At 37.2% G+C, this 16,082-nt stretch overlaps 1 protein-coding gene across 2 annotated transcripts in view; it reads right to left on the bottom strand.

Moving 5' to 3' along the window:
• The window catches only part of ZPLD1 (zona pellucida like domain containing 1), an 83,549-nt gene that overhangs the window by 40,262 nt on the left and 27,205 nt on the right, over positions 1-16,082 (bottom strand). For both annotated transcript variants that reach the window (XM_061383148.1, XM_061383227.1), the window contains exon 3: positions 13,403-13,516. In XM_061383148.1, the coding sequence (XP_061239132.1) occupies positions 13,403-13,508 (106 nt within the window). In that variant the 5' untranslated portion in view covers positions 13,509-13,516. The remainder of the gene's footprint in view (positions 1-13,402; positions 13,517-16,082) is intronic.

Raw genomic sequence — 16,082 nt, 5'->3', positions numbered from 1 at the left:
AGTACTGGAGTAGGGTGCCAAATGTAAATTTTATGTAAGTAATTGTAAATGCTATGTAAATTATTTGTAAATATTTATTGGCATGCAGCAAATTCAAGTTTTACTTTTGGAACTTCATGGAATTTTTATTTTTTTTTCCTCAATATTTTCAACCCAAGTTTGGTTGAATCCACAGATGTGGACCTGTGGATACAGAGGGTCAACTCTATTTATTTCTTGTACTCCAATAGATGTTCCAAAACTATATAATCTTAGCAGATTATAAAAGTAATTTATATATTATTTCCATTTCTATCTCTATAAAATGAGAGTAGTGATGTTTGACACCACATAAACTTTTTAAAAATTGCTTAGAAAACAGATGTTATTTGCGTGGTTTTAACTCATTTTTGAAAACTACTTCTCCTCCTGAGTTTTTATACAATATTAAGGTTTTGGTGCTAAAAAAGCAAGAAGTTTAAAGGGGTACTGATATTTTATCTACCCCAAATATCAGCAGTTGATGAAGATTTTAAAGTGGATGAGGAATTCAGGTTTCCTGTCTGTATTGAACAGGTACCTAGCCACCTCAATTTTCCACATCTGTTTTTCATTAGTGAGTGAAAGCTGTGGTTTGCAGGGTTGTAAGAAATGAATATACAGTCTCAGACTAACTGCAGACTTCTATTTGAACTTGCTGCTGCACATTCTTTGGAAGTAGAAGAGTTCAGACTTTTTCAAGCAGAAGAACGAATATAGGTTTTATTTACACAAGTAGAAGAAATAAAAAATTTCATGCAGTAAAGAACTTCATTATTAAAATAAAGAAAGGGAGGGACTCTGAATCGTTCAGTCAATGCACTTGCTGACGAATTCCTCTTCTCAACAGTGCACTTTATCACTGAAGATTAATCAGGATGTGATCAGCAATCGCTGTCTGGATTAGTTCTTCTGCAAAGTGAAAGCAGGCATCCTCTTCACAGCTTGGGGCCAAACACTACTGCTGTGTAGGAAAGAAGGAGTGCTGGCCTTTCTGATCTGCACAGAGGGCCAGAGCATATTCCCTGGAATAATTATCCCATTTTCCACCCTGGCTTTGGGCACAGAACAGTGCAATGGGCAAGCAAAGTTTAACACAAAATAGGACAGCTCATTTTGATTGACTCACCCAAGAAGTCTATCAATGAAATAAGCTGATTAACTATTGTATTTCCTGTGAAATACTGGTACTCATTCAAATAACAGGAATCCCTCAGAAGAAATGGAGTAGCCATCATGGTCAACGAAACAGTTCGAAATGCAGTACTTGGATGCAATGTCAAAAATGACAGAATGATCTCTGTTTCCAAGGCAAACTATTCAATATCACAGTAATCCAAGTCGACGCCTCAACCAGTAACGCTGAAAAAGCTGAAGTTGAATGGTTCTATGAAGACCTACAAGAACTTATAAAATTAACACCCAAAAAAGATGTCCTTTTCATTATAGGGAAATGGAATGCAAAAGTAGGAAGTCAAGAAACACCTGGAGTAACAGGCAAATTTGGCCTTGGAATACAGAATGAAGCAGGGCAAAGACTAATAGAGTTTTGCCAAGAAAATGCACTGGTCATAACAAACACCCTCTTCCAACAACACAAGAGAAGACTCTACATATGCACATCGCCAGGTGGTCAACACCAAAATCAGATAGAATATATTCTTTGCAGCCAAAGATGGAGAAGCTCTATACAGTCAACAAAAACAAGATGAGGAGCTGACTGTGGTTCAGATCGTGAACTCCTTATTGCCAAATTCAGACTAAAATTTAAGAAAGTAGGGAAAACCACTAGACCATTCAGGTATGAGCTAAATCAAACCCCTTATGATTATACAGTGGAAGTGAGAAATAGATTTAAGGGACTAGATCTGATAGATAGAGTGCCTGATGAACTATGGATGGAGGTTCATGACATTGTACAGGAGACAGGGATCAAGACCATCCCCATGGAAAAGAAATGCAAAAAGGCAAAATGGCTGTCTGGGGAGGCCTTACAAATAGCTGTGAAAAGAAGAGAAGTGAAAAGCAAAGGAAAAAAGGAAAGATATAAGCATCTGAATGCAGAGTTCCAAAGAATAGCAAGAAGAGATAAGAAAGCCTTCCTCAGCGATCAATGCAAAGAAATAGAGAAAAACAACAGAATGGGAAAGACTAGAGATCTCTTCAAGAAAATTAGAGATACCAAGGGAATATTTCATGCAAAGATGGACTCGATAAAGGACAGAAATGGACCTAACAGAAGCAGAAGATATTAAGAAGAGGTGGCAAGAATACACAGAAGAACTGTACAAAAAGATCTTCACGACCCAGATAATCACAATGGTGTGATCACTCACCTAGAGCCAGATATCCTGGAATGTGAAGTCAAGTGGGCCTTAGAAAGTATAAGTACGAACAAAGCTAGTGGAAGTGATGGAATTCCAGTAGAGCTATTTCAAATCCTGAAAGATGATGCTATGAAAGTGCTGCACTCAATATGCCAGCAAATTTGGAAAACTCAGCAGTGGCCACAGGACTGGAAAAGGTCAGTTTTCATTCCAGTCCCAAAGAAAGGCAGTGCCAAAGAATGCTCAAACTACCACACAATTGCACTCATCTCACACACCAGTAAAGAAATGCTCAAAATTCTCCAAGCTAGGCTTCAGCAATACGTGAACTGTGAACTTCCAGATGTTCAAGCTGGTTTTAGAAAAGGCAGAGGAACCAGAGACCAAATTGCCAACATCTGCTTGATCATGGAAAAAGCAAGAGAGTTCCAGAAAAACATCTATTTCTGCTTTATTGACTATGTCAAAGCCTGTGACTGTGTGGATCACAATAAACTGTGGGAAATTCTGAAAGAGATGGGAATAGCAGACCACCTGACCTGCCTCTTGAGAAATGTGTATGCAGGTCAGGAAGCAACAGTTAGAACTGGACATGGAACAACAGACTGGTTCCAAATAGGAAAAGGAGTACGTCAAGGCTGTATCTTGTCACCCTGCTTATTTAACTTATATTCAGAGTACATTATAAGAAATGCTGGGCTGGAGGAAGCACAAGCTGGAATCAAGATGACTGGGAGAAATATCAATAACCTCAGATATGCAGATGACACCACCCTTATGGCAGAAAGTGAAGAGGAACTAAAAAGCCTCTTGATGAAGGTGAAAGAGGAGAGTGAAAATGTTGGCTTAAAGCTCAACATTCAGAAAACGAAGATCATGGCGTCCAGTCCCATCACTTCACGGGAAATAGATGAAGAAACAGTAGAAACAGTGTCAGACTTTATTTTTGGGGGGCTCCAAAATCACTGCAGATGGTGACTGCAGCCATGAAATTAAAAGACGCTTACTCCTTGGAAGAAAAGTTATGACCAACCTAGATAGCATATTCAAAAGCAAAGACATTACTTTGCCAACAAAGGTCCATCTAGTCAAGGCTATGGTTTTTCCTGTGGTCATGTATGGATGTGAGAGTTGGACTGTGAAGAAAGCTGAGTGCCGAATAAATGATGCTTTTGACCTGTGGTGTTGGAGAAGACTCTTGAGAGTCCCTTGGACTGCAAGGAGATCCAACCAGTCCATTCTGAAGGAGATCAGCCCTGGGATTTCTTTGGAAGGAATGATGCTAAAGCTGAAACTCCAGTATTTTGGCCACCTCATGCGAAGAGTTGACTCATTGGAAAAGACTCTGATGCTGGGAGGGATTGTGGGCATGAGGAGAAGGGGACAACAGAGGATGAGGTGGCTGGATGACATCACTGACTCGATGGATGTGAGTCTGAGTAAACTCTGGGAGTTGGTGATGGACAGGGAGGCCTCTGCTATTCATGGGGTCGCAAAGAGTCGGATACAACTGAGCAACTGAACTAAACTGAATTAGGAAAAAAAGATTTCCTTAGTAAAGATGCTCCTGGATAAAAGCTAAATAAATTTTTCTACCACAGCATTTTTCAAATTCTTTAATATGGAAATTTCTATTGTGATTCTCCATTTACATGCTGTTTTTACCTTTCAGTTCAGTTCAGTTCAGTTCAGTCACTCAGTCATGTCTGACTCTTTGCGAGTCCATGGATTGCAGCACACCAGGCCTCCCTGTTATTCACCAACTCCCAGAGTTTACTCAAACTCATGTCCATTGAGCCAGTGATGCCATCCAACCATCTTATCCTCTGTCTTCCCCTTCTCTTCCTGCCTTCAATCTTTCCCACCATCAGGGTCTTTTCAAATGAGTCAGCTCTTTGTATCAGGTGGCCAAAGAATTGGAGTTTCAGCTTCAGCATTAGGCCTTCCAATGAATATTCAGGGTTGATTTCCTTTAGGATGGACTGGTTAGATCTCCTTGCAGTCCAAGGGACTCTCAAGAGTCTTCTCCAACACCACAGTTAGAAGCATCAATTCTTCAGTGCTCAGCTTTCCTTGTAGTCCAACTCTCACACCCATACATAACTACAGGAAAAACCATAGCTTTGACTAGATGGACCTTTGTTGACAAAGTAATGTCTCTGATTTTTAATATCCTGTCTAGGTTGATCATAACTTTTGTTCCAAGGAGCAAGTGTCTTTGAATTTCATGGCTGCAGTCACCATCTGCAGTGATTTTGGAGCCTCTAGAAATAAAGGCTGTCACTGTTTCCATTGTTTCCCCAACTATTTTCCATGAAGTAATGGGACCATATGCCATGATCTTAGTTTTCTGAATGGTGAGTTAAACAAACTTTTTCCTCTCCTCTTCACTTTCATCAAGAGGCTCTTCAGTTCTTCTTTGCTTCCTCTCAGAACAGTGGTCATCTGCATATCTGAGGTTATTAGCAAATTTCACTTTTATTGGGATACAATTAGTTGATTCAATTCCTAGGCAGGTTGATAAGAAGTCCGGAGTCCTAGAGGAAGAGAGAGGGATCTGGAATTCTCAAGGAGGAGAAAAGGACAAACATTTATTTTCTCTACATTCCTTAGTCTTAGTCACATAAAATGTTTTTTGTTTAAGCCCAGAGCAGATGATTACACAACAAAACAACTCAGCTTAAACTCTGTACTAAGGATCATATAACAACAATGTAGCCTTCTTGAGGAGAGTTTCTCCTTCTTGAAAACCTTCTGACTAATCCTGTTATCCTAAACTGTATTTTATGAGAGTTGGTCTGGTAAAATCTTTCTACTGTTAGTTCTAAACCTGTCATCTTAAAATGTAAATGGTGAGAGTGGGTCTAGTAAGATCTATACAGCCTTGAGACATTCCTTTGATTTACTGTAATAACCAATTAACCCTGCTTATTTAATTTATATGAAGAGTATATCATGAGAAACACTGGGCTGGAGGAAGCACAAGCTGGAATCAAGATTGCTGGGAGAAATATCAATAACCTCAGATATGCAGATGACACCACCCTTAGGGCAGAAAGTGAAGAAGAACTAAAGAGCCTCTTGATGAAAGTGAAAGAGGAGAGTGAAAAAATTGGCTTCAGAAAAACTAAGAAAATTCAGAAAAATTTCAGAAAACTAAGATCATGGCATCCAGTCTGATCACTTAATAGCAAATAGATGGGGAAACAGTGGAAACAGTGTCAGATTTTATTTTTGAGGGGCTCCAAAATCACTGCAGATGGTGATTGCAGCCATGATATTAAAAGACACTTACTCCTTGGGAAAAAAGTTATGACCAACCTAAATAGCATATTAAAAAGCAGAGACATTATTTTGTCAACAAAGGTACATCCAGTCAAGGCTATGGTTTTTCCAGTAGTTGTGTATGGATGTGAGAGTTGGACTATAAAGAAAGCTGAGAGCAGAAGAATTGATGCTTTTGACCTGTGGTGTTGGAGAAGACTCTTGAGAGTCCCTTGGACTGCAAGGAGATCCAACCGTCCATCCTAAAGGAGATCAGTCCTGGGTGTTCATTGGAAGGACTGATGTTGAGGCTGAAACTCCAATCCTTTGGCCACCTGATGTGAAGATCTGACTCATTTGAAAAGACCCTAATGCCGGGAAAGATTGAGGGCAGGAGGAGAAGGGGACGACAGAGGATGAGATGGCTGGATGTCATCACTGACTCAATGGACATGAGTTTGTGTGAACTCTGCGAGTTGGTGATGGACAGGGAGGCCTGGTGTGCTGTGGTTCTTGGGGTCAAAAAGAGTCGGAAACGATTGAGTGACTGAACTGAACTGAACTGAATAACCAACTAAAAAAGTATATAGCTCCCTTGCTAAGACTAGTTAGTGGGGGACACTCTCTGTCCCCCTTTTGAAGTCTATATCAGAAGCTTTCTCTGTCCCTCTTCATACTTAAATAAAACCATGCTACACAAAAGCTCTTGAGTGATCAAGCCTGGTCTCTGGTCCCAAAGCTAAATCTTCTTTGGAAATCAAGAATCCAGCACCATTCACTGTAAGCTTTCTTTCCTAACTGACATACAACACCATATAAGTTTAAGGTTTACAGCATAATGAATTGACTTATATTAATTGTGAAATGATTATAAAAATAAATTTAAGTAATAAATTTAATATAAATACGACTGAGCAACTGATCTGATCTGATCTGATCTGAATATTGAGCCATCATTCATATAAATACCAAAAAAAAAAAAAAACAAGGAAAAAGTGCTTTTTTCCCCTTGTAATGAGAAATTTTAGGATTTACTCTCTTAGCAATTTTTAATATATTTTAAATACACAACAGTGTAAACTATAATCTCATGTTTAACATTCAGTTCAGTTCAGTCATTCAGTCGTGTCTGACTCTTTGCCACCCCATGAATCACAGCACTCCAGGCCTCCCTGTTCATCACCAACTCCTGGAGTTCACCCAAACTCATGTGCATCGAGTCAGTGATGCCATCCAGCCATCTCATCCTTGGTTGTCCCCTTTTCCTCCTGCACCCAATCCCTCCCTGCATGAGTCTTTTCCAATGAGTCAACTCTTCACATGAGGTGGCCAAAGTATTGGAGTTTCAGCCTCAGCCTCAGTCCTTCCAATGAACATTACACCCCTAGTATTTACTTATCTTACAATGGGAAGTCTGTACCTTTTCACCACTCTCTTTCATTTTCCTATGTCCCCACCGCTGAGTCTGGTAACAAAAAATCTATTCTCATTTTCTATGAGCTTTGGTTTTGCCTTTTGGATTCTACCTATGAATGAGATCATGTAGATTTGTATTTCTCTGTATTGCATTTTGCTTAATATAATAACCTTTACAGCCCATCCATGTTATCACAAATGGCAGAATTTCCCTCCTTTTTATAGTTGAATTGTGCACATATGTGTGTGTGTGTATCTCACATCTTCTTCATCAATTCATCTATTGATAATCATTTCAATTGTTTCCATGTCTTGGCTATTTGTAAATAATGCTACAGTGAATATACAGGTACAGATGTCTCTTTGTCACAAAGATTTTATTTCCTTCACATAATATGCACAGAAATGGAATTGCTGGATTGTATGGTAGTACTGTTTTTACTTTCTTGAGGAATCTTTATAAAACTGTTTTCCGTAGGGGCTACACCAATTTACATTTCCATCAGTAGTGCCCAAGTGTTCTTGTTTTTCCTACACTCTCACCAGCATTTGTTATCTATTGTCTCTTTCATAATACCGATTATGAAAAATGTAAGATAATATCTCATTGTGGTTTTGACTTGCATTTCCTTGAGGATTAGTGATATTGAGTATCTTTTCATGTGTTTCTTGGCCATCTATACAGCTTTTCTGAAAAAATGTCCATTCATTTGTTTGCCCACTTATAATTGGATTGTTTGGTTTTCTATAGATAACATTTTTTAAACTTAGTGTTCAAAATTACTTTAAGCATCATGGTTTGATGAAAAGAGTTCTAGTTTTATATCTCTGACAATTGCTAGCTTCCCAATACTAGACAAATTCTAATTCTCAATCTTTGTATTGTAAAATGAAAATTAAAAACAGTTTTGTAGGTTTGTTTTAAGAAATAAAAGAGAAAATTATGTAATGTATTGTATTTACTCCTTCTTGGTGCTATTTCAAATAGAATACAAAATGACAAGTTATATAACACTAACATTCAGTTTCCTATGACTCATTAGTTCATCATAAAACAATGTCAGGTCACAAAGTTTCTGGTGTCATAAACCTAATCTTTTCCTTGATTGTGCCTTTATCATTACAGATTTCTTTAGGGACTTAGAAGCTCTAGCAGACTCTTATATACACCGTCTTCTAAAAAAGAGACTAGTGTACATTATTGCAGGAGCCAAAAAGACTTACCTGTATATTTCACTTTGGCAGCCAAATAATTCCTTGGTATTCGAAAAGTCAACTATGGTTTGAGTTTTATTCTTGGAAGAGCATAATTATAATGTCAGTGGGGCAAGAGTCTATTCCCTACTATTAGTTTGGATAGCCAAGAGTTAACTACCTTTAAAATTAAATGGTGTCCCTTTAAATTTAAAATAAATTAAACCATGATAGTTCCTTTGACTCAAGGATAAATGCCATGGAAATTAAAGAAAATAGTTCTAATATCATGAAACAGCAAAGGTCAGATAGGGTGAGATGATTACTCTCATCATTATTAACATTACTTTGCATTTAGATAGCTCCTTCCTTTGCCAGACTCATTCTCATTCTAGGCCTTTGCTTAGTATCTGAGCAGCTTGTGGAACTCTTGATGACATCAAGGGTGATCTTGATGTGGAAGAGAAGCCACAAGTCAAGAGGGAAGTGAGCAATTAACCTTCAGGCTTTATTTATTCACTCTGATCTTCTTTTGCAAGCAATCTGCAAAAATGGGTTTAAAAACTGGGCTGCAAAAATTCTTGAAAAGAATATCCATATAACTAAAGCCTCTCTTGGGCTTTCTAATTTATCTGAATTTTAGATACTTTTTAATATAAATTTTAAATTGCAACAATATGTGTTTGTATATGCATAGGTTTGGGAAGTTTGGATACTTGTCTAAGCCCAACAGAAATAAAAATGCAAAAATGTGTAAGAACAAATACAAATTTTAATTTTCCCTGTTGAAAATAAAGAGATCATTTTAAATCAGAAAACACATAAGTACTTTCTCATCTTCGTGAAATGTATATAAATTCTTTTGAAAATTAGCTTTATGACTGAGGGACTTCTTTCTCAAGGACTTGGGAACTATCTCTTAGAAATATAAACATCAAGGAAAGTAGTACCCTTATATCACAGTTTGGGAAGGCTGGGAGCCTAACTTCAGTTGGAACCTTGCTTCAAATTGCAAAAGTACCTCCTTTCATAAAGATGTGAGAATTTTATTTTTTCTCTGGATAAAGCTAATACACTAGCATGAATGGTCACTCCAATAACCAGGTAAATTTAGGATGAACTATACATGACAAATGGTGCTGCCAAGCCCTCTTACTTTAGGACAGTTATTACTTATTTTGAAAATATGCATATAATTTGTTGTCTCTGCTTGACTATGTAAAAGAGTGAGACTCCTTTCTGCCTTTGCAAACTTTCAGTGAATTGCCTGTATTGAATATCCTATTCTGGTTTAATGCTAATTCAATGAGTGTTTTCATATCTTCCATGTTAGTAGAAAGGATTTCTGGGTTGGGAGAAGATTTTGTTTTTAGTTATATTTCCTTAATACATGATTATGCTTTTGACTGGAATAATGGACTCAATAATCTAACACCATTATTGTCAATTGTTCTCAATCAAAATGCATATGAGACTCACCTGCAGGATTTTTTAAAAATGCCCAGTACCACGTTCAGAGATTCTGACACTACATATCGGGGGTAAGGGCTTCCCTGGTTGCTCAGTCAGTAAAGAATCTGCCCACAATGCAGGAGAGCTGGGTTCAATCCCTGGGTTGGGAAGATCCCCTGGAGAAGGCATGGCAAGCCACTCCAGTATTCTTGCTTGGAGAATCCCCATGGACAGAGGAGCCTGATGGGCTGCAGTCCATGGAGTCGCAAACAGTCAGACATGACTGAGCAACTAAGCACAGCACAGCACATCTGGGGTGAAGTGATGAAGTCCAAACATAACAACTATCTCAGCTGATTTTGATGCTGGTGATCTGCAAGTACTACTGTAGATGGAAGCTTCCACATCATTTTTAAAATTTACCACATTAAAAAAAAAATGGTGACTTCCCTGGTGGCTCAGATAGTAAAGCATCTGCCTACAATGTGTGAGACCCGGGTTTGATCCCTGGGTTGGGAAGATCTCCTGCAGAAGAAAATAGCAACGCACTCCAGTATCCTTGCCTGGAAAATCCCATGGACAGAGAAACCTGGTAGGCTATAGACCATAGGGTTGCAAAGAGTCGGACACAACTGAGCGACTTCACTTTCACTTTCACATGAAAAATACTTCCTTTTGCTGTCCTAGTCACTCCTTGGCTCATTTACATGTTCAATTTACCTTTACAAGTATAATAACTACAACATCAGCTATATTCTCTCTACTGAGCAATCTTCCTACATTTTGGCTTTCTTTTCCATCCATAATAGATTAAGACTTGACTACCCTTCCCAGGCCTCGGCCAGGCCTATGGCCCCTCCCTCTCTGAGGGCTTAAGCCTCCGACTTCACTGAGGAGATGAACACAATTAAAACCTCTCAACTTCTCAGCCTGTATCTTTTATCTCTCTTCTTTCCTAAATCAAGTAAATAGCTACCACTTTTCCAAAGTGAACTCCTACCCACCTGTACCTTTGATCTCTTCCGTATTTACTTTCCTCATTACATGAAGTATTTCTTTGTTAGTATTCCAATCTCTGAATACTTTCCCTTTGCTCATGTATATACTTTGTTAGTATTTTTTTTGTTAGTATCCCCAGTCTCTGAATATTTCCCCTTTGCTGATTCATATTCTTATGTAATAGATTAGGTGTCTCTAGTGCTCTAATCCCCAAATCCTTTTTTTTTTCACTTAATTGCTGGCTCAGCTTATTCCCCCTCTTTTCTTTACCACCAAAGTTATTTAAAGAGTAATGTATTTCCACACCTTTCCTTCTGCCTTCTCCTGTCTCTCATTCATTGCTCACTCGCTGCACGGGGATTCAACTCTCACACAGCTTTTTTCCGTTTTCAGCCTCTCTCCTCAAACCAGGTCTGTATTTCCTATTTCTGGATAGAGGCTGCCTCTCTACATTCTAAAAGTACTTCAAAGTCATTCTTTTCAAATCCAAACTTCCTTTCTAAAACATGTAAATGCCCTATGCTTTCAGTGTCAGTTAACAGTATCAACATTCAATTATTCAATTTCAAAATACCCTCTGGTCTTCTCCTTGGCTCACCTCCCAAATCAAATCAGTTCTCAAGTTCTGATGTATCCACCACAAAATACTTATCTCTGAATAGCTGCCTCCTTCTACTGCTTCCCTTGCCATAGCTTCGTGACATTTCTCTCTGCCTCTGCTGCTGCTGCTGTTGCTGCTAAGTCGCTTCAGTCGTGTCCGACTCTGTGTGACCCCATAGACGGCAGCCTACCAGGCTCTGCCATCCCTGGGATTCTCCAGGCAAGAACACTGGAGTGGGTTGCCATTTCCTTCTCCAATGCATGAAAGTGAAAAGTGAAAGTGAAGTCGCTCAGTCGTGTCCAACTCTTAGCGACGCTATGGACTGCAGCCCACCAGGCTCCTCCATCCATGGGATTTTCCAGGCAAGAGTACTGGAGTGGGGTACCATTGCCTTCTCTGCTCTCTGCCTCTAGTCTCTTCTAACTTGATTCTGTCTTTCACATTTTTCCCCAATGTCTACTTTCTCAAATAAAATGTGACCATATAAAATCCTTAAAAAGGTGTGTTTAAAAAGATGCAATGGCTCTTCACTGCCTACAAAATAAAGTTGAAACACTTTCATTACACAAATTACTTTTGCCCAAACAACTGAACCTGCATTTATTTATTCAAACCTCTAGCTCTAATAAGTTAACAGGTTATATAGGGAAAGAGGAGTATGTTAAATGACACAAAGGAGTTACACTCAACCAGATCCAAAGTGTTGGAATTCTAAGAAACAAATGACCAAGTTACTTACAGAGATAAATGGCATTTTAGGAAAGCTAAGGCATGCTATATATTAAAACAGACTCAAGAAATACATCAACAAATGTACCGTATTGATTTAGAGGCAACTTGACTGAATATTGAGTGATATTAAGGAATTATTATTAAGTTTGTTAAACAAATAAGTGTAATGATTTTAAAGTTCTTGTCACTTATATATAATGAAACATGAATAATTAATTTATTTTAAATATTCTAGGGATGGGAGTAGTAGGAAAGACATATGAAACAAAATTTATAAATGCTGACAACTGATGAAGCTGGATGATTACTATGGGTGTGTGTTTTTGTTTTTGTTTTTTTACTAATCTCTACTTTTGAATATGTTTTAAATTTTCCATAGTAAAACAGTTAAAAAAAAATCCTATCATTTGTGTACTCAAAATTATTAAGAACCCTGCCTGAACTTACCTTTGTATACTTGCTTTTAGACATTCCCCATCCTGAACTCCTTATTTTACTTAACCTACCAAATAGTCTCCTACTAGATCTGGGCTTATGAAGATATTTCTACATATTCTTTCTTTATTCTGGAGCAAGCCAGATTACCTGTGTTCAATACTTCACATCAACTAAATAACTACCTACTGATTGCTCTGTGTAGATGTGCTATTGCTCTGCTGTGCTCCAAACATAGGAGCATGTAAAAGATGACAGAATGTATCTCAGTTTGCAATACATATGTAGAAAAATAGTTTCAGATTACCTAATCCTTTTTTTGTAAATATTGAACTATGGCTCTATAACTTCAGCTGATATAAAAAGATGAATACTTAAGTGAAACCTTAAATTACCTCTAAAAAAATGCAGATTTTAACAACCTGTGGGACACATCCATCAAGATGGTCAAAGTCTCATGTCTGTCAAAATATTAATGGATTGCTTGAAATGCATTCTGAAGCTGGCCTGTGTATTTTGGTGACCAACATTTCATTGGAAGAGTATTTTGTTTGAGTACTATATAATATTTCACAATCATTTTCTAAGTATTCTTCCTAAATAAATCTATTAGAATATAATGGAAATTTTTAAAGTCTGAATTAATTTATGAGAAAAAATCCATCAAGTAGACAAACTTTGAATGACATTAGCCTCTCCCAATTTTATGAATCATTAGCTAATATTTTTCACATCTGTGAGCAGCCATTATAATAATATAAACTAATACAATGAACATTTTATATGTTAATAGGTTATAAATTACAACTTCAGAAAAATGTCTTTTGTCATTTTCCATTTGTTAATATCCACTTAATAAAGACAGATATCCCCCTCATTTTACATATGCATTTAAATGATTTTCTATTTAAACATAATCACTCTCTACAGATACAATTAGAGAAAAGATTGGTTTCAGACTTACCAGGAAATCTACTGTGGAGATTGGCATCACAATTGTAGCCATTGAACTGAGCAGACCCTGGAAGCACTCTAGTTGTTAGTAGCAACAGCAACCATATCTGTTCCATTGCAAAACCTAGAAAAGAGTTATTTTTCATGTGGACATCACCAGCCTTCACTCTTACTTGCTGGGAAGACTGAGGCTGATCTCAACTCATTCTTTGACTCCAGTTTGCCAAGTATAACAAAGCTATACTTTTGTAGTAGAAGAGCTAAGATATAAATCAAAACATTTGTAAATGAAAGATTTTTATTATAAATAGGAAGAACTCAAACCAAGTATTTGGTAGATTAGAACAGCATAGCAAAGCAGACTGATGATGTGGAGGCAACGATACTGTTTAAAGTAGAATATCCATAGTCTGAGGGATTTAACCCCCAAGAGTTGATTTTCAGAGAATCCTCAATGCTGTTAATGAACAAATAATGTCAAGAAATCTTTCTTCTCAGCAAAGGAATCCCAGGATATTGATATTTCTCAAAATTGATGGTTTATATATCATTTTCTCAGGAAACAAAGGAATAAAGCAAAGGGAGAACAGAAAAATACTGTGTGTGGAATAATATTATGGTTCCTCCAGTGACTGCTCATTAGTGGATGATATCTGATATAGAATTATGAAAACCTTGAATTCTTAGAAGAGTATAATAGAAATTGTCTATGTGTTGAACAAATAAATATAAATTGACTTTAATACTTAAATACCAGTCAGGCTGATGTTTAAATTTTTTTTCCCTAAGTCTTTTACTGGCCTTATAGAATTAAAATATCTTCTAGAAGTGCCCAGCTTGTTATCAGAGCACAGTCTGTGCATTGGGAAAAAAGTTCTTTTGGGTTGGTGGTTTTGATCTGTGAATAAAAAACAAAAATAAAATAAAATTGTAAATAGCTTACTCAAATAATTTATTGCATGTTTAAAGCTTTTGGGTTTGGGGGAATAATAACATCTAAGCTGTTCTTAATGATCTGCCCTTAGATGACCAAGCGTAGCCTTTAGCAAAAGGAAGGAAATACATCTTGCTTTTGAATCATGTTTTTAGTATAACATGTTTATTATTAACAAAGTCACATTGGTGAGGATGTGGGAAAGGAAAGCACGAGTTTCTTCCCAAAAATAAACAGAAAAAAATACTAATTCAACAGGAGCTTCCTTCTTTGTCACTGTCACTTACCACTCAGACACAAACCTAATGACTTTTGGAAGAACAACCATATACCTGATCTGGTAGGACACTCTATAACAAAAGGCTCACACAAATTGCTGACCCAGACCCTGGGGTCTCTTTACCACACCTATGCCTTCAATGTCTAGCTCCTCGGGACATTTCAGATAGACTACAACAGCCTTGTTCTTTTGGAGTCTACAGAAGATTGTTAGGAAAGACAGCAGCTTATGTCTGAAAAGTACATCCCACCACACACACAGTGAAGTCTCCACAACTTCCTGCTCATGATGAATTCCATTAATTCCTAGAAGGCACTGGAGACACACACTGTTATCTCTCTATCTAGAGAGGTCTCCCAGCCTGAGGGACTCAGGAATTTTCATTGGCAAGTCATTTTTATTATTCAGAAATGCTTTCTAGCTTTTATATTCTCCCACAGGAGAAAAATAATATTTATTGAGTGGATGCTGTATACAAAGAAAGCAGTGTGTTGCCAGATAATTTTCCTATAGTCCCTCATTCATATATAAACATCAGGTGTTTATAACCTGATGATATTGAATTTACTACTCTGTGTACTGAAAAAGAAAAATAAGTCTCAGGATACTAAAGTGACATGGAAAACAAGTGGAGGGACTAGAATTCAACTCCAGATCTTTCTGATGAGAGTTTGCTGCATAAGCTACCTAAACATCATCTGTTATTAAATATATTTAGTGTTATTTTGGTTGCCATTTATCATCACTTTTTTTTTTTTAGCTTTTAAAATTGTGTACCCTTTAATAGATCTTTTTATATAAAAACAAATTCTTATGTAGTGAATGCAATTTGTTTAATAGATGTATTTTATAATATGGGCATTGTGAGGAAGAAAATTATTTTTTAAAATCAGAGAGGAGGGCCTCATTGTGGAAGAATTGAGAATTATTATTACAGGCTAAACTGGACACATATATGTTTACCAAAAATGGTTAAGAAACACATGTTACTTGAAACAGGCCACTAACAGCAGCTTAGTAAAGCCTTTGCTTTACAACTTTAGATCAGATCTGAGGTTGTCTAAAAGATGTAGCCCTACTCTTTGAACAAGACTTACAGCCTGTCATAGATATTAAAATTCTTAATAAGTATTTTTTTGAAGAGTAGAAGGTAGAGGTAGAAGGCAGCTTGCTTTAACAGAAAACCCACTGATTTTTATTTTAGCAGATACAGATTCAAGTCCTCCCTCAGGCATCTTCTGTATGTAACATTTGAAAATCAAGATGATGATCATAAGACTTTATAAACTACAAACACAAAAGGGACATAGTGAGAGAGTTAATTCTTAAGTAGGTTAATAAGGAGTCCGGGGCCCTCAAGGAGGAAAGGGCCAGGGCTCTGGAGCAGGAGAAAAGGACAAACTTTTTTTCTACATTGTTTTGTCTTAGTCACATAAGACATAAGTTATTTTCTTTAATCCCAGAGATAATGATTAC

Source organism: Bos javanicus, chromosome 1, assembly GCF_032452875.1.
Source record: "Bos javanicus breed banteng chromosome 1, ARS-OSU_banteng_1.0, whole genome shotgun sequence".
Taxonomy (NCBI): Eukaryota; Metazoa; Chordata; class Mammalia; order Artiodactyla; family Bovidae; genus Bos; species Bos javanicus.
The sequence above is the reverse complement of the archived record's forward strand: the minus strand, read 5'-3'. Positions and strand labels throughout refer to the sequence as shown.